This window comes from Charadrius vociferus, unplaced genomic scaffold (assembly GCF_000708025.1).
Source record: "Charadrius vociferus isolate BGI_N301 unplaced genomic scaffold, ASM70802v2 scaffold147, whole genome shotgun sequence".
In the NCBI taxonomy this organism is placed as follows: domain Eukaryota; kingdom Metazoa; phylum Chordata; class Aves; order Charadriiformes; family Charadriidae; genus Charadrius; species Charadrius vociferus.
Genome location: NW_009649570.1, coordinates 6,481,877 through 6,507,070, shown reverse-complemented (window position 1 = coordinate 6,507,070; position 25,194 = coordinate 6,481,877). Strand labels below are relative to the sequence as shown.

Below are 25,194 nucleotides of genomic sequence, written 5' to 3'. Positions count from 1 at the left end.
GCAACCATGCATCACAGATCCCGTCTGCTTCCTCAGAAAACGACTCAAACACCATAACACTTGGGCTGTAAAATTTATTTTCCATAACATGCTCCAGAGGAATCCTGCTACAGCTAGAAGTCAGTCACTCATGATGGCAGAGTTTCAGTGGGCAGATCTCCCGTTAAAAATCTGCTGTCAGAAAATCCAGTTTGGATTTGAGCTTTCTGGGCTTTGTCTTGAAGAGGAGGGCTCCCTCGCTGCCCCTGCAGCCAGGCAGTCCAAGGAGTGGAAGCCCTTCTGGCGCCTCTGTCCTCCTCTGAGGTACCGGCTGCCACCAAGCACCTCATCCAGAGCCAGACTGTGAGTATTAGATTTGTCTTTTTTGTTTGTTTTGAAGGCTGTACTGATACATGAAACCTAAAAATGAAGCATGTGTGGCAATTTCTTTGGCAGAGAAGTGGGTTATGCAATCCCTAACGGCTTTCTCTTTGATGACTAGATACAGAGAAGTGAATTAGCAGCTTGTCACGTTTGTACAGAAGTAATTCCTGAGCCGATTAAAAACCCAACACAACTTCTCTTTCTGCCTTTTCTTCTGTGAGTTCAGGCATCCTCAGCATAATTTCTAACACTACTGGATGAAACCTTATAATCATGATGTATGTAAAATGAGTACAAATTCAAAACCGATCCCAAATTTAGATTATCTTTCTGAAGTTCCCTCTATACCAGTAAATACTTGGTTAGTACAGAGATGAAAGAAATACCTTGCTTCTATAGGCACACTGTATTTGAGTACACCTCACCCTTCCCTTCAAGCTTAATGGAAAGCTAATTTGGGCACTTAAACACATACTGCGGACATCTTCTATACTGGAATAAAATAGTCAGAAAATTGGTTTTTAATAAAAAGACTAAAAGACACATTCACATTATCCCCTTATATTGATCTTGGACCAATGGGTCTTCCTCCTTATCAAACTAAACGGTAACACCAGCTTCAACATAATGGCATTCTTCTAACCTCTGTAAAAACACTGGATCAAAAAATGCATGTGCTGCAATGGAAAAAAATGAGTACTTCAGAAAGCCTCTTTAAAGCTATTTTAAGTTATTTTAAATCCAACAGGCTCAACAGCTAGATATTTCATGTTTGTAATGTTCCCAGGCACTAAAAATAGAGCCCAAAAAATGGCATCAAAACACTAAAATGCCTATTTTTATATGGGTGAGCAAACAAAGCAACCCCCCCCAAACCCCTAAATCTTTTAGAAAAGGCAGTTCTGATCCCATGTGCCTGCATTTTTCGTGACTTTGAGAGCTCCAAGGCCCAGGAATACTGACAATTGGTCATGCTCCCTCACCTTGCTCCTACAAACCTACGTCCCCCACCTTGCCAGCAATTTCCTCAGTGGGAAGGGTGAGCCAAGCCCAGGCAGCATGGGGCGGCCAGGCCTGTCCAAGCAGGTGCTTGCTGGGTGCACCCCAGAGGAGCGCTGGGTGTCTGTTTACGGCCGGCAGAGCCAGCCACGGCACGGGAGGTGTGTTGCTGCTACTGCCTCCCTGTTGCCAGCTCTGCCCTTCTCAATCCTGTGCTTCCATACCGGCAGGTACACCGATGAACTGTCAACAAAGTTGCACACCTCTGACTGACGCTCAGGAATATTTTTTTTCTTGTCAACCTTAGGAACAGCCAATGAAAAATGAACTGATTTAATGGACATGATTGTACAAAGTGTTTATTCCAAAATAATTTCCCTAAACACACAAAGAAATCTGAATTATAGCACAATTTTAGGCGACTAACCTGTTCAAGTAAAAACCCAAGATCAAAACAAACAGATAGGGCGAGGATGAGTTCTGACAAAATCTTTCATTCTACTTCTGGTTTCTGTCCTAGTACTTCAGATTTAATGTCCTAAGTCAGCTTAATACTGTAATCCTCAAGTGTAGCAAATATTTTAGTGCTAAAACTTAGCTCTTCCTACTTTCTTTCATCCAAGAACTACACTTTCAGTACAACTCAGAATAGAATACATTCTTGTACGTAAAAGGTTTTGTAATTTTAAATTTGAAGGCATGTGCTACGGAGCTGTGAGTTAAACTTGTCTGACGTTTTAGAAACATTCATGGTTACTAAAGACTGTTTGTCTGGCTAATGCCAATTCAAACAACGCCTGTGGTATTCCAAAAGGTATGCATCTGCTCCAGCTCTTCCTATCACGGTTTAGAAGGACAAAGTCTAACATGAAAGTACATATCCCATTTTCCCATTAATTCCCCCTCATACTCTCCTGTTTTTTCCAGTCATCTTCTCTACATGGCCATCTAACTTTTACTAGATTTCTTTTTTTTAAGACTTCAAAAATATTTTGGAAGTCTTTTGTAACTTTAAGACAACAATAATCACTACATTTCCCCACCCTTTAACATCGTACTCATTGGTCTTACCAGGTATTTCCCAGATGAGACTATTGTTAGAAGGAAACGAGTGATGAAGCAGAAAGTGGGAGGTTGGGGCCAGCCAAAAATCCCTCTCCTATCTCACTCCAGGTTCCCCAAGAAACACAGCGAACAGTATCCTCCCTTCTTTTCCTTAAGGCCTTAGGCACTGTCATTCAGTCAGCATCGGTGTCTCTCAGTCTCTCTCTCTCTCTCACTCCCATTCCTCGTCCAGCTCCCAGCACAGCACCGTCACTGAAGACACTGCTCTCCCTCTGCTGCAGTCCCCTGTGTCCATGCCCGTGAGCGGAGGAGGCCAGTGGAGCAGCCGAACCTCCCCCAGTTCCTGCCGAAAGCTGTCTCTCTCTCTCCCCAGCTGAGAGTTCTCAACAAGGGCTATTTTCCTCTATCCCTGTCCTTGCTTAGATCGAGATAGAGCTGGCTTCTGGGCAGGAAGAAGTGCCTTCTCAAAGATGCTTCACAGATATGAGATGCAGCTATTTGGGGATATCCTTAAGCAGAAGGAAATCGAGGAAAGAAAAGGCTGTGGAAACCTGACAAGATGCCCAGCAGAGCCGTCAGGAGGAGACAGAGGCATGGCCAGCACTCAGCGGCTCAGAAACTGAAACAGTGAGAACAGCCCAGTGAGGAGAAAGGCTTTAACCTCGGGAGGACCCCAGCAACATCAATAGTCTCCATTGACACGCAGCTTCTGTTACCAAGGCATCAGCTGGAGTGACCTTCTTCAAACAGACAACTGCATCTTGTATGAGGATACACGAATGCAAGTGTTAAATATGTGTAATTGCATTGTTTTTTCCTAAAGGAAAGAAAAATTTTCCAGAAGTTGAAATACAAAGCAAAGAGAAACACAGGTTCTGTTTCTGGCTCTGTGACTTTGTTTCTTTGTGCTTGATGTTAGCCAGTTATATAATGGGAAAAACAGTACCTTCCCTAACTTCAAAGGTTATTCTGATTGTTTTAAAATAGCATGAAGATGAAAAAGGCAATAATGATAAATAGTAATCCTTAGTTTGCACTTATGCAAAATCCTTCTACAGATCTAAGTACTTGATTTCAGATGAAATACAGACATCGTTTGATGTTCCTTTCTCGCAGCACAAGTGCCAGCTCAAGCATCCCTTGCCTCCTACTCCCAGGTGCCTGTTCCAGCCCCGCAGTGCCCCGACAGCTGTGCTGTACAGCTGCGGTTATGCTGAGCAGGGAACTGGGTATGAAAGCCAACAGGGAAGATCATGGGAGGGTAGGAAGGACGATATCTAAGGCAACACCCCTGCCAAAACAAATACGCATTAATCAAGTACGAAGGCTGGTATCAAAGCTATCAATTCATGTTACACCGTGGGTATATGAAAAATACAGCTGACTTCACTTGTATAACACGTTCTGTCTGCCCTACAGTAACAAACTTGTTTCAAACCAGGAATAAATATTTCAACACAAATCTGAATAGGTCATGGGGAGACATTTCATAATCCTATAGAACTGATTTGCTAACCATGTTGGAATCTGTGTGATTGCTAGATGAATCAGATTGAATAAAACACTTTTACATACTGAATGATACAGCTTCTGTAACTCTTCTACTTTAAACGTATTTTAAATGTAATTAAAATTTTTCTTAAATCAATCCCTGAAGTCACTACAGCCTTGTTTTAACGACGCTGTACAGTCAAACTGGAAGACTGAGATTGGCATCTTCACAAAACACTTATTTACACAAATACTGTATAAATTAGAATGGGAAAAGCAGCTTTTTAAAAAAATGAATACGAAGAAGGCTTCTGTCAATCTGATTTACTCAAAACCCGAGTGTACCATGAAATCCTGTGAAATGAATGTCAAAAACCTCAAGTGCCATTAAACAAACAGAAACCTTTTTTGTGAAACAAGAAAATAAAATTAAAACTTGAGACTGACTCCTTCCTGACAGGTGCTCCTGCTTTAACACATCATGAAATACAAGCAGTCATAGCCAAGATTTTCAAATTACTCTTCTGGTTCCCAACTGGACACCTTCAAAGCATTTCTAGATTACCGTGAAGACGCTGTGAACCTTGCCCGTTTTTAATATATACTTGTTTGGTCACCCAAAATTTAAAACACCCCAATCACTAGCCTTCTGAATTTTTTTGCCCATCATTCTCATGCTACTCTTAAAAGAAATCAGATTTAGGAATATACAATTCTATAAGCTCCATGAAAGTGAAAATGCATAACTGGGACAAAAATAAGGATTTAGGATTGTCAGTTGAAAGGGAAGACTTTACACTTTCAGCCTGCACTGTAGTTTGGTGGTTGGGGTTTTTTGATTGTTTCCGTTGCTTATCCCTTCTAACAATTAGCAGGTAATCACATCAGTTACGCCTCTGAGCAGGTACCATCCTATTATTGTTTTAGATAAGATTTCTGTTCCCCAATCTATCCTTTCAAAAAGGAAATCCAAGTGTTCTGTGATTTCTATGATGCTTCTAAAATACACTTTCTATTTTTCTTCCTAATCTTCCCTTTGCTGTAAGATTTCAAATCCAGGAAAGGTCTGTCAGGAACCCAGTTCACTGCAATAATGTAGAAAGTTGTCAAGTACAAGAGCATATTTCTGCCAAACAATTAAAATATAACTACATTACAGCTGTAAGTCGATAGTCAAACTTTGAAAGGCATTTGCAAGTACGTATTTGCTTCTTCAGAAGAAAAAAAACTGCACCTACCTAGTAACTATTTCATTTTATAGTAACCTAGAATGAATGGAAAAGTCTGCCTTCCAATCTCATTTCAAGGGCTCCATCGTAACACACAGGCCAGCATTGTGCCAATAGCACTTTTGGGAATAAGACGCTGCTACTGACATAACCCAGTACAATGACTACAAATACATTAATGCAGTGAAGAAATTAATGACTTGCTTCTGGCGTCACAGTACTACTGAACATGCTGGGCTGTTTGTCAGGTCCTACTTAAGCAGAAACTGTAAATAACCAAAAGTGATCACTTCAATTCTTGTAACAGGCTGCTAGAAAAAGTTCCAAAATTACCAGTTTAGGCTCACTACCAGCTCACCCGTAAGTTAGCATCTAAGTGTGCAGGCATAAAATGAACATCTTTGATGAAGATTTAGGTGACGAGATCTCAGCTAATTAAATATTTAGTGCTGCGCTCCCCCATACTATAGGAAACTTCTGTTCCATAGCAAACATAACATGCTGACCACACAGACAGACTCTTAGTAAATGCAGGGCTGTGCTCACCTCCACTCCCTGCTCTGTGTAGTCTACTATAGATTATAATTCTACACACTAGCTCAGTGTAGGCTCAAGTTCAGCAGAGTTGGAAGAAGCTATTCAGACTGGTATCTTTGGTGCCTTATTTCACTTGGTCTACTCTGGAATATTCAGTGAAATGAAGGATTCACAATTTGTGAGCTTTCCCCATTAGCAAAATTTAGTTACTATTGTCTTCATAACAGATATCTAACACCCCAAGACTATTATGAAAACCTTTTCCCCACAATAGAGCTTGATATTTTCTGTTTTAATTAAAATAATTAAAAAAAAATCCCATTTAACTGATCTTTATAAAAACTGGAAAAATGTTAGCATAACTGAGCTATACAGTAGAAATCTCAAATTAGTTTAAAAACTTTCCCTTGATGCACTCTCTCCCACTGCCATTACACACTCACTATTCTCTTAGTCCTGGGCAGAAATCTCCTATTGAACCCTCCAAAGCTGAGCAGGGTTAGCCCACATCCTCCTCGGTGCTCTCTCACTGCGAGTGTGCCTGTACAAGCACTGTTTGCGAGCGCTGTGAGGCCTGTGGACAGCAGCCCTCCCAGCGCGCCTGGCACAGCGCTCAGGAGATGTGTAATGCTTTTGGTTTACAGTCTATATTTATTTCACCCACACACATTTTTAGTTTGCACCGAAGATGCTATGAATGGCTCCGCAGCTGGGAGTGTCTAATGTTGGAGCGTACAGTGCTCTGCCCACTCAAACCTACGTGTGGTGGTGGACACTTCCTAGCTTCATCCGCACGGCTAACAACTTCACGATTGATCTGCTGACAGTGCTGATGAAGGCAGAGAATCTCAAGTAACTCTTCAGGGTCATTAAAAAACTTTTTCGAAAACCAGTTTAAATACTTTCTATATGTTCACCTATCACTGACTTCTGGTGGATTTCCGTGCCTTATTTCACAGTAAGTTTTCACCAAGTTTTCTCTGCTTTCCCACAGCATTGCGGAGCAAGTGTCTGAACCTGCATTCAAAGGAAGAACATTGCTAAGTGTAATTCACTGTGGCTCAGTTCGCATCGGCCATTTTGCTTTACTCACTGCAATTATATTCTCAGAGAATACAAATGGAAGAAAACAGAACAGCAGTTTGCATATAACCAATTTGTATTTGCTGCAGTTTAGATGTCTACATTTCAGTTCACGCTGGTGTGAATATGGGTATTTTCTCCACCCTTGGGGGTTATTTTGCCTGATAAATTGTTGGGGGGGGTGGTATTGGGTTTTGTTTCTTTTGGGGTTCTTTTTGTGTGTGTGTTGTTTTCATTTTTTTTAAACAGTAAAACCTCTCATGTCAAAGGGACATATATATAAAAACTGTATTTGTGTTTTATAATACTTACACTAATTCATCAGGTTTTACAGTTGTATTTCTGCATCCCACATCACTACTTTCAGAGTGAGTTAATGCTTTAATGGGAGAAACAGAACTATGACCAAGCAACAACGATCTTAGTGGCTCCATATAGATGGTCCAGCCATCTAGAGCACATATCAGCTATGCATTCCTTCAGATACACGCATCCAGCTTGTGAACCATCACTCAAAGATAAATGGAAATATTTTGATTTGGCACAGGAAAAAAAAAAAAAAAAATCACTTTCACTGCCACAGCTCCAACACTCCTATTTCCTGTCCAAGTGTTAAAAAAAGTGAGACGTGCTTTTACACAGGATGCAAGGATACCATACCCTTGCTCAAAGTATATATAGTTTTGAAGTCCATATGAATGTCTGGAACAAGGAATTTTTTGCTAGTCTAAGAAAATATTTACAGGCTTGCAAGCAGTTTCTAAATGGGCCTCATGCTGCAAGTCTAAAGGAAGGCAAAAATCCAGGCCAAAGTCAAAAGCTGTCTAATGTCATCCACAGATACTTCAGAAACTTTTACGAAATAATTGGCCTAATGCCAAGAAACATATATGCAATATTATGTAGGCTCAAACTTTAAAATAAATGCATAAATCTAGTGCTGACACACTGAATCCACCTCACTGAAACCTTCAAAGGAATTTAAAAAACCCGAATCACAAACTCCTATTCAGCCTCAACGCAACTTGGTATCAGATGTCTTAGAAAAAGAAATACTTCCTCAGACCTCTCAGAAAACGTCAAATCTCTATTTTTGCTCTAAAATAAGAAAAAAAAAGAAAAAGCTAAGGCATTAGAAAGTCTTCACACTTCCCTCTTTCAATAACTTTCCTTGCCCTTAGAGATTGAATTTCGAGCTTCTCCCCTTTAGACGTATCTGTATAGCAAATGTTCTTCCATGAATCAATTTTGTATGGAAGTATACTATACAGATTAACTGAAAGCAGGTAAAACTTGTATAAGTTAGATTTGATGACTAATGAATATATTGATTACTTTCAAATTATCAAATGTGTTACAGAATAAATATTTTAGTATCCCAAAAGAAAGCACTGATAATCAAAACAGACTTCTGAGAAAGAAATATATGGACTGTCCACAGAAATCTGATGACATTCAGTATTTAGAAAGATCCATACCTGTTCTGATATTGAAAGCATAGGAGCTAAATAAAAAAATTCTGCAGGTTTCTAACAGCTGGCATTAAAAATCAGATTTTCTATCACAAATTCAGTCCAAATGAGAGCTGCAACAAGGGAAAGTCTCTGTCACACACAAAAATAGACACAACACTCAGTCTCCCAACTCCAATGCTTAGGTATTAGTGTCCATAGCAACACAGCACCACTCATTTGATTTATTAAATACAAAACGGCAAAATAATAATAATGAATGGTATACATCCACAACAGCTATTTCAATACACAAGGAAGGAACATTCCCAAACCCATCATGGAAAGAGAACAAAACTGCAATGTGACTGGGAAGAGTAACACAGAAACTTCAAGCTAAAATGAAAAGACACAAAGACAGACTCAGTACGGGTATACAGAAGTAGTTATGGATTGAGGAATTCTACTCTTTATATTTCATATAAGTATCCTGGTAACATTTTCAGAAATTCCCCTCACCCTAATCTGCCCTATTAACAAGAGTAAGCTTTCTTGGTTATATTAACACCACAAATGTAAACAGATTTTTGGTATCAACTTAAATCTCTGATTGCTTGAAGGCCTTTCAATAGTACAATTACATTCATGGGAATCTTCATCAAGATTTTAATGAATATACTGTTATCATCTCCTGTTTGAACAGCAACAATAGCAGTTATTTGGTCTTGAAAACGACAGCTTTGAAAAAAACTGCAATTGGTGTATAATCAGGAGTAACATGACCAGGAGCACACTGACGCGATGCTTTCCTGTCTGCGTTGGTTCCCCTGCACGTTCTATGAACTCTTTGTTTTTCAAGCATATGGTTTCTGTGAGCCAGAAAGCCAAAAGATCACCTCAGATCTCTGCAACTTCAAAACAGCCCCAACAGCTCAGTTCTTCAGAAATAATGGAGACATCTACAGTCAGGAGCACACATGTCAGGAGCTAGATGCCCAGTTATGAAACTTCACATTCAGAATTACAGTTAGTCGCAGGTTCACAATTCAAACACCTGAGGCAGTTACCTGAATTTGCCGTTCACTTTATTAATGAAAAGGACATAAGCCTTTCTTTGTAAGGAAAACAAATTTTAAACCCTGACGCCCAGTATCCACCCCCATGCAGAGATCTTCTCTGATACAGTGGGGGAAAAGAACAACATCAAGTATGACTCCTAACCATTTTTATATTCCCAATAGAAGATGCTCCAACAGGACACTTGTGAACGCAATAAGAAGAAATCAAATCACATAAAGAACAATCATTTAGTGCATACATACAAAAAGAAGCACAGATAGTCCTGAGTTCAGGCTTTGACTGCAAGCCAGATCGAACCCGGCAGGCATGGTGCTGCCCTGCAGCTTTTGCTCCCTTCCCTGGCTTAGGGGCAATGCGGCTACCTCTGCCCACAGCCTGCTCTGCACCCTCTCCACAGGAGCCGCCTGACATCTAACTGACATAAATCCAGCTGTTAACTGTTTTAAACACTTTCTCTAGAAGTAATTCAAGTGTTCTTAGAAACAACTTACCACATTATTAAAACCCAAATGCTTTATTTACCTACAGCTCCTAGGATTGTGCCAGCTTGAAATATCATTAGGGTTTTACCTCCAGACAGTGTCCTTTCTGAAGATGTGCTGCATGCTATATTACAGAGAAAGGAGCCAGAAATCAATGTTAAGTAATCTATTGGATTTTCAGGATCACAATGTTTTCCAGATAAAGAAAAAAATTTTACTAAAAAAGGATCAAAAAGGAACAGTGATTAATGACCAACTCTGAAGAGCCAACATCTTTTAATTGTCTGTCTGGACTTTCAGTCTCCTCTGAGGAGGCCAAGTTCCATCGTGCTGAGCTATGGATGCAACTCGGGTAAGGCTGCAAAGCAGCTGGGCTAACACGGAGCTATTCTAAGTGTATGTCAAATGCCAAGAACCTAAAGCTTTCTTTCTAAATTGTATCAGTTCCAAAACCAAGGGGGTAAAATGTGTTGGACAAAACCATGATATAGGATCAGATTTTCATCAGCAAGCTTAGCACATAGGACAGAACCATGTGAGACGTATTGAAAACATCTAATTAAAGAGCAAGAAAAAGACATGAAAGGTTTTCCATGATCTAAACACTATTTTGCACAGATGAGCTTAATAGTACTGAACAGCCGATAACAAACCTAGTATTTATAAGTGATCTTCTGTTTTTCACTTAGCAGTTCAAGTCCCAAGTCTGTCTCTTACTCTGTCAGTAGTCTACAAAGAGCCTTCTCACCATCACTGTACTGGGGACAGACAGAACCAGTGACAGGGTGGAGGTGGGAATTTATTAGCAGTAGCTGGCAGCACCTAGCAGTACTTTATAACTGAACTTTGCAGAATTCTTGTTACTTTTAATCTTAGCTCCATTCATTTCAAAATTATTAAAGAAATGCAGAGTACAGCCATACTAAAAATCAAATATGAGGAATGTTACTAGGGTTACATTGCAGGAAAAAGGGGATTAGGAGAAGCAGTGTTCTTAGCAAGCCTAGCAGCTCCAGGCTGCCCACAGAGATAGAGCTGTAGCATTTTGAAGCTAATGCCCTCTGTCAGGGGCTGCAGCAGCAGAGAAGCCCGCACAGAGCCATTTCTGCCACTCCTGCTCACTGCGAGAAGCCTTTAGCAACACAAGACAGGGAGAGTGGGATATCAACAAAACCAATGTGAAAATAAATGCTGTTTGAAAAAGCACAGGTACATAGACAAATAGAACATTCACAAAACATAGTGGTTTAATTTTGTTTGGTAATGACTATCATGTACAGTATCTTGGCTAATTCAGTCGGTATACTTTGTTGAGGACAGTTACCTAACCACATGGTAACCTCTGGTTTGAGGTAAAACAGAACCAATTTTCTTTACAGTAATTTTACTTTTCAGTTAAGTCTTCAAAGGACAAATGCTTCCATAGTGGTGTAGTCTTAACTCATGCTAAAGTGTTAAGATTTACAGCACCCAGTCTTCAAATTTTTTGGGTGGGTGGAATAGTTATTAGAAGCCTACTACTACCACTACTGTATCAGAAAGCCTGTCGATCTAGAACGTCCCCAAAAAGCATATTGATATGTCAGTCTGCCTTCCAGAGAGCTCCTACTATTTCTCAAATTATCTGGGTTGTTAAGTAGCAGTGTAGGATTTGTTTAGAATAATGTTGATATTCTATAAAGTGTATATATGTATTACATTGCATATTGCAGCATCTGAATAAAGACATAAAAAGCATAGCATCCTTGTCTGTTCTCCATTTTGCCTTGTGATGAGGTAAAACAATTCCGCATCTACTACCTTTCTTATTTACAGTCCAATTTTCCACTAACGTGTTCTGAAAGAGTCCCATTCTCATGAGCCTTACCTACTTTTGCCTTGCATCTATAAGGCATTCACAATAAAGCCCTAGTGTGTGTTGTCACGACAGATATCTGCCAATTACAACACTGGATTTATTTATTATACAACAATGTGAAAGTCAGACAATACTCAGCGTTCCCAGTAAATGGAAAAAAACAGATTTACTATATTCGTATTACCTAAAGATATTTGCAGATCTTTAAACTCTTAGAAGTGCATAAAACATACTAACCATAAGCAACTAATTTCCAGCAGAGATGCAAATTAGTGCCTCAAGAACTGCACATGATACAAGAACCGTGAATCACCCATTTACAGATACCAGTTGGCTGTATGTTTTCACTATTACTGAAGGTGGCAAAACACACTGATATTTCAGAAAACTGATTTTTTCCTTTCTTCATTCTAGACCTTGAACTCGAATAAAATATTTTCTGTGTAGTACTAAAAATATGCAGGACACTTCAAAGATGACAAAAATGCGTATCAGGCAATTATATCAAATGAATAAGCTAAAAGTTATGTTCACATCTACCTGAAGAATTGAGATCTCTAAGGACTCTGTAGTAAAATATTTTTAGCCCTCTGAAGCAAAGCACAGTTATAGCTCTAGCACTTCACACACACAGTATTCCAATGTCAAGATAAAGATAAAATCCCACCTTGCATCCAAAAACCTGTTTTTTAAGATTCCAACAAATTTTTAAAAGAACTTTGCAAAGGTTTTTGTTCTCGGACCTCCAGGTCATAAAACAGTACTAATCCCTGCCTGCACAGCTCTGCAGTTACCTTGTACAGATCTATCAAGTGCGCCTCCAACAGCAGTTTGACAAAGCCATAAGGAATGTAGTCATAAAAAAACAAGGCATTTTTTTGGTAAGAATAATATTTGAAATGCTTCTTCTTTTTCAAATAAACATGTTTGTTCCTATTTTATTTAACACAGTTTTTAGCATTTTGTGGGTTTGGTGCATACCAGAAAATTTAAAACATTTCCAAAACATTTCAATCTCAGTGCAAGTAAAACACTTGAATTTCATCTTCCTGATTAAACGTTTCTGTAAGAGAAAAAATTTACATGTACAGCTTTCTGTCTAAGTAGGCTTTGCCTTCACAGCTAACATTTCACATTCAGACTCCAATTGCACATCAAAGGTTTACTTTTAAATTCAGTAAAGATGCAAGTTTAATCTCAGGAGACTATGATGTCTTAGAAGTTAAAACATTAAGTGCTGCTACCAACAATCTTTAAGAGATTCTACTTTTGATATATCCATTTCTAATGAGAATCACTGAACTGAAGCTACTCAACAAGCACTACCAGTTATCTTGGGTGACTTGCAAAACCTTCCACTGATTCTGCAGAAACTAAGGCTTTCACTTGGATTTCTATGTAACTTTCTATACTAACTGCTTTAATACTTTGTTTGCTCCCTGCATCAAATTTGACTTCTACCTTTTATCCCCTACGTTAATCCACAATACTATCACTTTTCCCTCAGTTGCAACAACACAAGAAATAGCCTTAATTAGCACACGTTTCCAAAATGTTATCACTATTTGTAGCAACGTGTACCCTGTGTCACAACCCCCCTCTGCAGTTAATTCATTTCCTGTAACCAAATAAACAACAAACATAAATAATAAAAGAGTATCTTTTAAACATGCATTAAATTTCAGACAGAAAGGCAAGTGAAGGTTCAAGAAAATACACATTTGTCAACAGCTGACCAAAAATCCAGAATATTCCATCATTAGGAAAGTGTCTTAAAAGAATTATTCCCAAGAAAACCCCACTTTTCCTTTTTCCCTTCTATTAGCTGCTCCACATACAATTGCTCTTAAGAGAGATACATATTTAGAAATCTCTGTGCACATTCACCTGTATCTCCTTCAGCAGTTCAACATCTTCATTTTTTACAGCACCCTAAAATAACTTCCTGGGAGGCACAGTATCATCCTCTTGCAGCAAATACTTAGCTGTCTCAAAGTAAACTTCTTTTTTTTAAAGGAGATACTAAGGCCCTTAGTTACTGTCTTAATATTTTTTCCCCTGCCTTATTCTATAGTGAAGGTACATTAATGACATATAGCGCCTTATCTCCTCACTGAAGGGAAGATAAGCCTGATTGACTCCCTATCGTTTCAAGGGTACAAGCTTTAATCCTCGTGTGGATCAGTCCCACCTCCATCTTTCAAGACAGAAGATCTGCCACCTTGCAAAGGTTTGTAATTTCGCATTTGATATACATCCAAATCACCTGAAATAAAATACAGTGCAAGTAAGGGAAGATGCTTATTTACCGAGCGTTTTCTTAGACTAGGCAGACCAGAAATGAAAGACCAGCTCAAACATGGGCTACGAACTTAGCTGATCAGGTACTGCAAGTAGAACCCAGCTGAAGTAAATGCATTTCAATGATAAATTAATATTGGATGCTGCTCTCCAGAAAAAAAAAAGCAGTTCAAAATAACAACTGAGAGTGAGCAGGGTTACAACTTTCCAAAATTAGCCTGACATGATCTAATTGAACTTCAGTGGGAGTTAAGATTGGGCCATGTGCCCACAGAAACATGAGTCTAACTGCTACCTCTCACAAGCAATAGTTAAACGAAAACTGTCTATTACTACTAACCTGACCCAGCCACATGCAGTAATAATTACTTTTTTTAATAGCAGATTTCACAGAATCACAGAATCTTCAGAGTTGGAAGGGACCTCTAGAGATCATCTAGTCCAGCTCCCCTGCTAAAGCAGGATTGCCTAGAGCACAGTACTCAGGACTGCATCCAGGCGGGTCATGAAAATCTCCAGAGAAGGGGACTCCACAGCCTCCCTGGGCAGCCTGTGCCAGTGCTCTGTCACCCTAACTGTAAAGAAGTTTTTCCGTGTATTGGAACGGAACTTCCTGTGTTCCAACTTGTGCCCATTGCCCCTCATTCTGTCACTGGGAACCACCGAGAAGAGTCTGGCTCCATCCTCCTTCAACCCACCCTTTAGATATTTGTAAGCAATAATAAGGTCTCCCCTCAGCCTTCTCTTCTCCAGGCTAAAGAGTCCCCAAAACTGGACACAGTATTCCAGTTGTGGCCTCACCAGCACAGAGTAGAGGGGGAGAATGACCTCCCTCGACCTACTGGCCACACTCTTCCCTCTGCAGCCCAGGATTCCATTGGCCTTTTTGGCGACAAGGGCACGTTGCTGGTTCATGGATGATTTACTACCTACCAGGACCCCCAGATCCTTCTCCTCAGAACTACTTCCCAGCAGGTCCACCCCTAACCTATACTGGTACTTTTGATTTCCTCAAAGTTTCCACAGAATTCTGTGAGCACCTAAAGACAGACTTTTATATACGTATTTTATATACGTAACAAGAAGGCTGGCAAAAAAAAGGCCAGGATGATACACTGGAAAGATAAACCTGTCTATCAGTGTTTTAGAATAAAGAAATACCAGTTATCTTCACTGTGTGAGCCAGTTTCTTTATATCCAAATCTCAGTGCTCGTATTTAATATAGGTTTCTAAATCCTCTAAAAATTGCAACCACCATTTGTTGCTGTGAGGAGAAAATCCTACATCATTTCAACAATATGTACCAGTAATGCTTAACTGTTGCTGCCAGGGATTTTTTCCATATATCATGCAAATATACCACCTGTCATACAAAAATATATTCTTAACACTCAGTTGCTGTAAGATTAATTTATTTGCAGTGCCAAGAATGCAGCCTTGAGGAAAAGCAAATAATTAAAAATGGCTTTGTTGCTTTCATCTTGATGTTATTCTAATGTGAATGTTTCATTACAGCAATATATCTATGACCAATGAGTGAGATCATTTACCTCTTTAGCTACTAAATTCTATTTAAATGGCTATTATGAATGATTGCATAACTAATGAATTTGTCTTCAAAACAGTCTCAGAATTTAGGAAGCATTTTGTAGACATAAGAGATATTTAACAAGTCTCAAAATAAATATTTGACAAAACTGAAAGAATAAACACACATCTCAAAACATTTATGCAGGCAGCCATAGTTGGCCCTTTTTAGGTGGGGTTAAGGGGTAAATATACATATTGGCTGAAGTCAAGATGGATTTTTTTTTTTATCTATTGTTTGTGAAAATAGAACATGGAAGAATAATGAATCTATCCATGAGTGATTTGGCAAAGCATTTTTACCCAAAAGTGCAAGTTTAGGTTGGTTTTGAACTTCTGCATTTCAGTAGCTCCAAACTCCACAGGCAAACCTTCAGATCTGAAATAAACACCATTGTCCAACCTTTACTTCTCCCGGCATCAGGAAACAGCTATCTGAATCTCTGGATTTTTAATACCTCCGGACTGCGGGCTCTAGACTACACTCCATCCTACAGCATTTGCAAAATTCTCGCTGGAGGGACTAGCAGCCAACAACTACTCAAATCTGCCTGGATTATTTTTAAGATAGAAGAGAAGAATATTATGACTATTAAGATGTATGATTGTTTTAAACTACCAGCTGTACATTGAGAAGCACCAAGGATTAAATTTAAGGCTTCAAGAACCTGTTTGTCCTTAATATTATTTTGTTTTTGTAGAAATTTTGTGACAAGATAGGATGGATTTCTTCTATTTATGCCATGACCAAATATGAACTAAAAAAAAAAAGGTAGCCCATTCTACACAGATATGTTTGTGAGATAAACATGTTTTGACATCCTAAAAGACAACGACATAAAAATTAAGTGTAATATTTAAGAGAAGAATTGATACATTTTATGACAATAATTTATTATATCTAAGATGTATTAAAATCTTAACTTGTAGTCTTGAAAGACGTAGCTAGATTATAAACTATTCAATACACCACTGTTAATTGTCCCAGCAAAAATTGTAACCAAAAGATCATATAAAGTAATTTTTTTATTCCTCTATTATTTTTCTGGATGGATTTAGCTCAAGAGCCTAACAATATTCTGCTGTTTTCACAGATCCTTCATATAGCTGCAAGGAAATATTTTTAAAGTAACACCTACAATTTTTCTTAATAACGAAGTTTTAAATTGACTATGTTCATCAGTATTGTTTTCAGGTTCTGATAGTTTTTAAACTGTAGCTGAATTTCCCCTTATTATTCCAGGAACTTTTTATTCTGGGCGATTTTACTGAAAAATCAGCAGAAAAACATTTACAAATACTAAGCTAATTGTTAGCTGAATTCATGAGACTTCACATAATTAACTATACACTAGTCACACCTGCTTTGAAATTTACAGGGTCATAAATACAGTTCTAGGAAGCCACCTATCTTACTTTCCGTCATTCAAGAACTATCTGATGTACAACATTTTTAATGCCTTATCAAAAATATAGATGAAATAGTGCTCTTGCATTTCATTGGCTACACTGAAATAACCTTCTGCAGAAGATTTCCCACATGACTGTCTGTGACCTGTTCAATTTAATAATCTAAAAGGTATGGCAACATAGATTGCCACAGCCTGTGTAGCTAAGCTTACTAATGTCCTTAAAGCATTCTGACAACTTCAGTAGAAAGGCAGGAAGAGTGCCGAAGGTAATTCAAAGCTTCCCAGCAATTCCATAAAAACTGAACTTTGCCAGAGCAAGAATTCTGTCCTCAATGTTGAGGTGGCAAAACTAAATCTTACAGCATCAAAATGGGTTCTAGAAGGAGTCGGCTGGGCCAGGAAAGGGACCATGGAGACTCCAGTGCCTGGAACGGGGGTCAGTAATGTTGCAGGGGTCTGTGTGCCGCAGCCTCCCTATTTTTTTCACGATTTCAGATTCCTAGAACATCCTCTACCTCCGTAGTGCCGTGGGCGTAGAGGATTTACACTGCCAGGAGCAGCCCCATCTCTGTTGGTTGCAGCAGCAGTAGAGCTTCACAAATAAACACTAGTGTAGCAAATAAGGCCATCCTTGCTGCTGGAATGGCCAATCTCCATCTCTTAACCTAGTCAAAGCAGACAGACAACTGCGCTAGGCAGCAACCTACTTTTCTTACGCTTATGCCTAAAGCCAAATTTGCATATTATGAAAATGGAAGGTGACACAGTAACACAAAACAGTTTGAGTCAGTAGAAATGTATGCTGTAGCACCCAATTACAGCTAGGTGAATTAAGGACTGTATTATAAATTTAATTCCCTCCCTCTCCCCCCCTTGCAAGTCAAGCTAGATCTTTCAGTGTTAAAAATATCACTTAAAAATTATTTGAAGATCTTATCACCCAATAACTGAATTAATTCAGCTTGTAATTTCTACCCTTGCAGAAGCACGAGCACAAGTCATTTTGTAGACCTTGTCTTCCTATTTTGGGAGGACAGAAAGGGACAAGGTATTATCTTTACACCTTTTTTCCCCCTCCTGTCTAAATCCCCTGCACAGTACTAACTCCAGTCACATTTGGGGAGCCCAATCAGATGACTATTACCAGAGTCAAGCAGAGTCTGTTCTGCATTGCACAGTGCTGAGCTCAGACACTGATTCTAAATGGTGATGGTTTACTGGTTCTACAAATAGTATTACCAGCCAAAAGGCACTATGTCTTATCAACTCAGTCTATCCATTTATACCACATGCACTTTCCCAGTAAGAGTACTTTTGAAAGCATCAGTATTGTCACTATCTTAGAGTTTAAGTTAATTCAAATAATATCATTCCTAAACACTAATTATTCTTTTTGCATTCTATAGCTGTAAATTCTGTCCAATTAAATACATCTTCATTTCACAAAACACTTTACATTGATAAAGGACTCCTGACATACAGAAACAGCTGTACCTCCATTTCCATACGTGCCTCTATTCAATTTCTCCTTCACAATTCTTATTTCAAAAAGGCTATCCAAATGTTTAAATTAGGCCACTAACTCGGTTTCTTTACATGTTCTTAATTCTTGGAACACAGCATAACAGCATGTCTGTTTCCGATCTTACTTCTGTAATAGGAGGTTAAAGGGTCTGATCCCTTGATTTGGATCCATATGCTATGTTGATTTTATAATAAATAACAGATAATCTAATCTGGGAGAAAACTGCATTGCTTAAACTAGTACTCTTTGAACATTATGCCAAAATTAATCTCTACCAGAGATATGCAAAAGAAAGAAGTCACATTTCAAAGCACTGCAAGACTGTTGGAGGGAATCTCAACAGCCTGATATAAGACTGGTTCTAGCGCTCAAAGCTATCTGGGAACCATGACTGAAGAGACAGGCCAGATTTTTCAAAGGTACCAGAGTGTTAATGAACTTACTGGCCAATTTTTAAAAGAAGTCTGAATCCTTCTGAATATCCCCACGGGCTTCTGAAGTTGAGCATCAAAATACCAAGACACCCAAGATTAGAGACCAATTTGGAAAATGTAATCTGCATTGAGCAGTTGCCTATACAAACAATTCTCTTGCAAGCATTTAACTCGTTCTTTGCAGAAGACTGTGGAATATATAAACGTGATAAACTTCATATGGAAAAGCTCTGTTCTGTTTGCCATTTCTGCTGCATATAAATAGAAAGGTCACATTTTACAGTACCATGAAAGAAGGATCTTTCTCAAAATTATTTATACCATGAAATCAGAGAGATGGAAACATCTGACTTACTGTAAGGTGTTGTATCAGTAGGGTCAGGAGGTGGAAAATTTTCTGTGAAGTTGACATTACACAAGTCCGTACTACAGCAGCAGAAGCGATATGTTCCATTCTGAATCAAGGAAGGGGTGGTTGTAACTATACACTCCTCAAAGTGACACTCTTGTGGGTCTCCTATATGAGACCAGCAACCTGTAAAAAGATGCGAATTAATTCTTTTTAAAGTAGGCATAAAATGAATTCTATTGCAGGGACAATTAAACACACCTATAGAAATCCATATATTACCTAATTAAATCTTACAGAGTGGGGTGAAAACAGTTATCATAATTAGCTTGTCTGAATCACTACCACCTTTTAAACCAAAAACTGAAGAATTTGTTTCAGAATTTACCACAGCCAAAGAGAAGAAATATGGGCAGCAATGAAGGCCAACATCAGAGGTATCTAGCTGTCAACCTCAATATGACAAAACTTGAATTCTTGAGCCTTCTAAGGAGAAGTATGCCATTCGCCATTTCTCTGATACCACAGACAGTATTACCACCCTCTGGCCCACAGCCTAGATGAAATTGTGACCTAGTCCCCTCCTAAGAGCTAGGCCACAAGACTGCATCTATAGTTTGGTGCTTCTTGCACAATTCTAAAAATTCTGTCTGTCCTCATTGTCAGCATCACTGGACTCTTCTACAGTATCACAACTTATTTCTTAGTTAACGCAGGCCCCTTCTCCCTGCAGCAACTGTTCCTTCCCAAGTACGGACAATGGCAGTTTATGGACAAATGCCTGGAAAGGAAAGGCAGCACGGGGGCAGAGGTGAGCAGTCAGACTGCTTCTTTCAGCAGATTACCAGATCAAACATGAAACAACAACTGCACAGGATGCTTCTAAATGCAAACATTTTCATTCAGCCTTCTACTACATTAACTTCTATCCAAGTAACCAAGAGTGGAGTCCCTGAGCATGGTCATCACAACACATCTCCAGCCACTGCAAGACCCTTCACCCCTCCCTACTTTCCCCGCAGAATAGCAGTGATTGACACTTAGCGATATGTGACAGTTTTATGCTATAGCTGCAATTTCCTTTGTAAACAAACATCCAATCAATATGAATATACAGTTTTACATAATGAGACACTTAAATTTATCATTACATCAATACATATACTGAGATATATTCAAGAAAGCCATCTTCCTCTGGATATCCTAAGCGACAAGCAATTTGAGCGGTTTTTCCTTCCACTGTGCATTGATCTCTTCAGTCTCATTTAGAAGTCATTTATTTCAAACTTTCTGTTCATATTTAAAATTGCTAAACGGGAAGTTCAAAATTACGCATTTGTACAATGCACAAACAAAATGTCTAGGTTTGGAGCCATGCATCTTCATATCAGCTGGCTAGATCACAATTAAGTGAAAAGAGTAGCAAAACTACTGAACTTACACTGAAACGTTACTTACCTTGTTTTACAAGATGTATGTCTCCTTCTCGTGTTTTTTCCCAAAGTCCATAGCAGGTACTACCTTTCATGCACAAAATCGTGCCATTCTCCTGGGAGATTCGGCTCTCACTGATTCCATGGTCCTGCTGATATGGGTCCTTAAATGCACACAGCCGCTCCTCACTCTGCGCAGCTTTAGACAAAGAAAGGAAAATACTTTGTCAGTGATTTTATGCATAAAATATTAACTTTAATAAAAAGATGATTAAGGTCTTCTGGAAGCCTACATTCAAAACCATTCTGAATTATACATATCCATTTTTTAAACTGTACTCCAACAGTCAGAAATAAAAATGAGGTCTATCCCAAAGTTACTTTCATAAAGAGGACAGAAAAAACTCAGCAGATGTTTCAAAATGAATGTGCAAATGTTTGAAGTTCACAGGTGCAGAATAAAAATTTCATTGCATAGTCTGCATCATTTGTCCTCAAGCATAAGTTACGCAACTGTTAGCTGGTTTCTTCAGCAACCGCATGCGTTACTTAATTGTTTCCAGATCCTAAACCAATATGATCTTTTTCAGACTGCCATCCAACCCCATGCCTACCTAATTCAGAGGGTTTTTTCCACTCTCTTCCTATTGACTTCTCTCTTTTCTTTACATGTCATCCATATGTTGCACTGATATTTACTTCTTTTTGCTCAGCAACCTATGAGTTTGGGCTCTTTCAAGTAACCAACAGAAATACTAACAGTAGAGTAAAACCTGTACGATTGACCAGTGGTTCTGGAAACACTGCCTGTAAACAGCAGCGACGCTGCCTATAAAGTCTCCCTGTGGAATGTCCAGCAGGAACATTATAAAACAGACAAAGAGAGTGCAAAATTAAATACCCCATGATCACCTGAAAAATCTTTGGGTTTTTTTATGAAAACCAAAACCACCCACAAAAAGCATATGGATTTTTACAAGAATATTTAACCAACAAACTTCAAAAATTTAATATCTTAAGAACTCATATGTTTTACTCATGCAATTACTGCTTTTTTCTTTATATCACCTTGATGAAAGGAATCAACCATGCCTCTGTCATCTTTTCTTTAGAAAGAGTAAACACATTCAAACAATAAATTCTTCAGAAAGGCATCAAGCCCAAGATTAATAAATCCTACATTTGTAGTGAATACGATATATACAATATTTTCATTCTTCCCTTGAATGATTTTATAAAATGCATGGAAAGCTAGGTGTGCAATTACAAGGCACTTAATAAGTATTACTCAGCAGTGCAGCTCAGCAAACATCCAATTGCCATAAGAAATTGTACTACATATCTCAACAGCTAGATTTCATCCAGTTCTTTTACTCCCATTAAAGCATTGGTAGCGAAAAGATGCAAGGTGGAATAGATTGGGTTTTTGGGAAAATATATTTTGAACTTAAAAAAAAGATAGCATATGTAATTGTTAAAGATACTGTATATGTATAGAAATATCTGCTCACCGAGGATTTATTTATTTGATCATTCTGCAGCACTGGCCCCAAAGAAGCCATGTTTCAGCAAGGCAGACTTACTGCAAAAATACTGTTTCATTGTGTCACCAGTGCAGACGATTGGGTAACAGAAAGACAAACCAAGAGACTCAGACATATGTCTCACTTCTAAGGCCGTTATTATTCATTAAGGACTCAAAATTCGAAATTCTCTTATGCTGAGACAACCATAAATAGCTGCACCATCCAGAAAGGCAGTCTGGCAGTGACTCCCAGTTTACTCTGTGGCAGCAGTAATTAAAATAGCACGACTTAGGTTATTTTTTAGTGGTCTAGTAGGGCGTGTACGATCAGTTGAGCCGCTTGTCAGCTCAGTGGCGGTAAAATTCTCAGCTAAGGAGACAGGAACTTCTTAAGCCACTGTAATTCAATCACTTGCAGCTCCAATAACCTGGTTGGCAGTCTCTGCTACTCACCCACCTCTCTGTACACTGGTCACTTTACATTTGGAACTACAGTTTTGAAGCGACAAATACATTTATTACAAAGCAGTGGCTTGATATTCAGAAACTCAGTTGCCTAAATTTCATACCTATTTTTTTTCCTTTCTAGATGAATAGAGTTAGTCGAGTTTTGAGGACAAAAAGGTCACACATTAACAGCTAGCATATGCTGCCTCAAGTAGTACTTGCCAGTCGCACGTAGTAGTTTTATTCTCAGGAACAGCTGAGTATGCCAGGCGTGAAGCATCTGTCCTGCATTCTCTGCTCCATGACATGGGACTGGCCAAGAAACAATGTATGAAAGGACACCACTCCACTGCCATAAAAGAACTGGAGCTGACTAACTTTTTGAAAATTGAAAGGACAAAAAAAATTATCACGGCACTGTAATTTAAGAGAGAATAGGACAGAATAATACAGCCTTGTGAAATATGACATATCTGCTCCTAGGGACACTATGAAGGTTTTAAAATCAGTTGCGTTTGATAGCTGAGTGGGACTAAGGTCATCTGAGATGTTGGTTGTTTACAGAATGCTCAAATTGTTGCAAGATAAGCCCTTTCATAATTTGCCTTTATTGTGAAAAATAAAGAACAGAATTTATAGAACAGCCACACAGATTTGGTTTCCTTATCAAAAACCTGTGGTTAAAAAAAACAAAAAACAGTAATTCCTGGAAAGTACACTTTCCTAATACCTCAATAGGTTAAAAAAATAAAATAAAATCTTTTAACCTCTTAACTAATGGAAGAAAAAAAAAAACTTAAAAAAAACCTTTTTTTTTTTGTTTGTTTTCTACTCAGAAATACAGTTACATGTATCATGTCTGTGCTCCAGAGACACAGACAGCTTTAACTGCCTACTTTTCTGGTCTCTTCACCTTTCTATAAATCTGTTCGGATCAAGGTTGAAAGGCAAGAACATGCAGAAGATACCTGAAATAAGGAAAGTTGTTAACCATTGTGGTAGATACTTTCTATAGTGTTTGGCTGAAAAGCAACAGTTGCTACCAAAGGCTTTCCTGATTTAAAAAATACGTATTGCCCTATAAGAATACTTGCAGAAGAGAGAAAGGGGCAAGAATGAGAAAGTACCACATCCACTGCTAGCAACCTGAGCGTCTATCTTTATCAGTTTTCTAGCAAACTAATAAAAATGCAAGTTAACTTGCCACAATTTAATGTCAGATGATCTCAGTGAGAAACTTTTCCAACAAAAAATAAAGGTTATTCACCCAACAACTAGAGTTTTCATGCTGATCACTGCACATTCCTGCTTCGATTATAACTCAGAGTAGTACAACCCCTGTGGGAGCAGTACCCATTGCAATACTCTGCTGACCCCTGCCCCTTCCCTGATGGCATGGAACATCTGGAGAACAGGGGACATATAACAAAAGCTACTTTATTTTTCTCTGTGGCCTCTTTAGGTTCATTGTTGAAGCTGTAATGCCGAAGAAAATTGGGCAGGGCATTCAGATGTCCAGAAATCATCTTGAAGAACAACAGAATAGATGAGCCACTTCAATTTCTTTGCATGATTTCGGCACATTCCTTTTTTCTGGGAATTTGGCTTTAAGGTTTCCTTCTTTCAGCCAGTGGAAACTAGTCAGCTCTAAAAACTTTTAGTAGTGGAATATTTCTAAGTCAGGCTTTGAAAGCAACCTCCAGCCTAGATGAGTATGCCTAAACCTTCCCCAAAAGAAATGGAAATACTGCTACAAAAACACACAGTAGCACTGCGGTGCCTATTCTAAATTTTACCTATTTCAACAGAAATCTTACCCTTCAAGATAAAATACTGTTGCTCATTTGGATTTACATGTGTTCCTCATGGATGACCTTTTATGTCGGTTTTCACTTATCACAGGAGCCAACGGTTATGCATGGTGCATTCAGAGCTGAAACACATCTACCTGTCCTTTGGGAGCTCTGCTCTTGCAATACGAAAGGGCAGCAGCTATAGCAGCTTAGCTGGAAACAATTCCAAAGCTGCTTCTTCCAAAACTCCATACTGGAGGTATTCCAAAGCTACCTGGATGTGGTTCTGGGCAACCAGCTGTAGGTGACCAGGCTTGAGCAGGCGTTGGACAAGACGACCTCCAGAGGTCCCTTCCAACCTCAATTATTCTGTGGTTCTTACAGGACACAGGTCTCAAGGTACTCAATGTGCAGTGACCAGACAGAAAAATGATATTCCTCAGCTGGGCTAACTGCTATTTTTTGTCTCCAAGTTAGGTGAAATGGTGGGGTAAGACTAGAACTACTGGATTCTCTTGTTTGTCTTCAGTTCAAATAGATCTAAGCTCAAGGAAATGCTTAATAAAGATCTTAACATTAAGGTAACAAGAGCAATTAAAATATACAACTTATTTATCCTTTGACGACTGAGGGTCTTCTATTGATCCACTTGATATATCCAGTTAATATGCTACCTACGACAGAAAAATGAAGGGCAAAGTCCCTGCAGACGGATGTGCTCTCCAAATATTGAGGACCCGTGAACAGTT

General features: G+C 38.8%; 1 protein-coding gene across 1 annotated transcript in view; it reads right to left on the bottom strand.

The window, feature by feature from the left end:
* Positions 1-25,194, bottom strand: part of BMPR2 (bone morphogenetic protein receptor, type II (serine/threonine kinase)) — a 99,396-nt gene that overhangs the window by 30,268 nt on the left and 43,934 nt on the right. Inside the window, exons 3-4 of the mRNA XM_009890241.1 lie at positions 20,706-20,902; positions 19,254-19,433 (exon numbers count right to left, since the gene is read on the bottom strand). Of these exons, the coding sequence (XP_009888543.1) occupies positions 19,254-19,433; positions 20,706-20,902 (377 nt within the window). The remainder of the gene's footprint in view (positions 1-19,253; positions 19,434-20,705; positions 20,903-25,194) is intronic.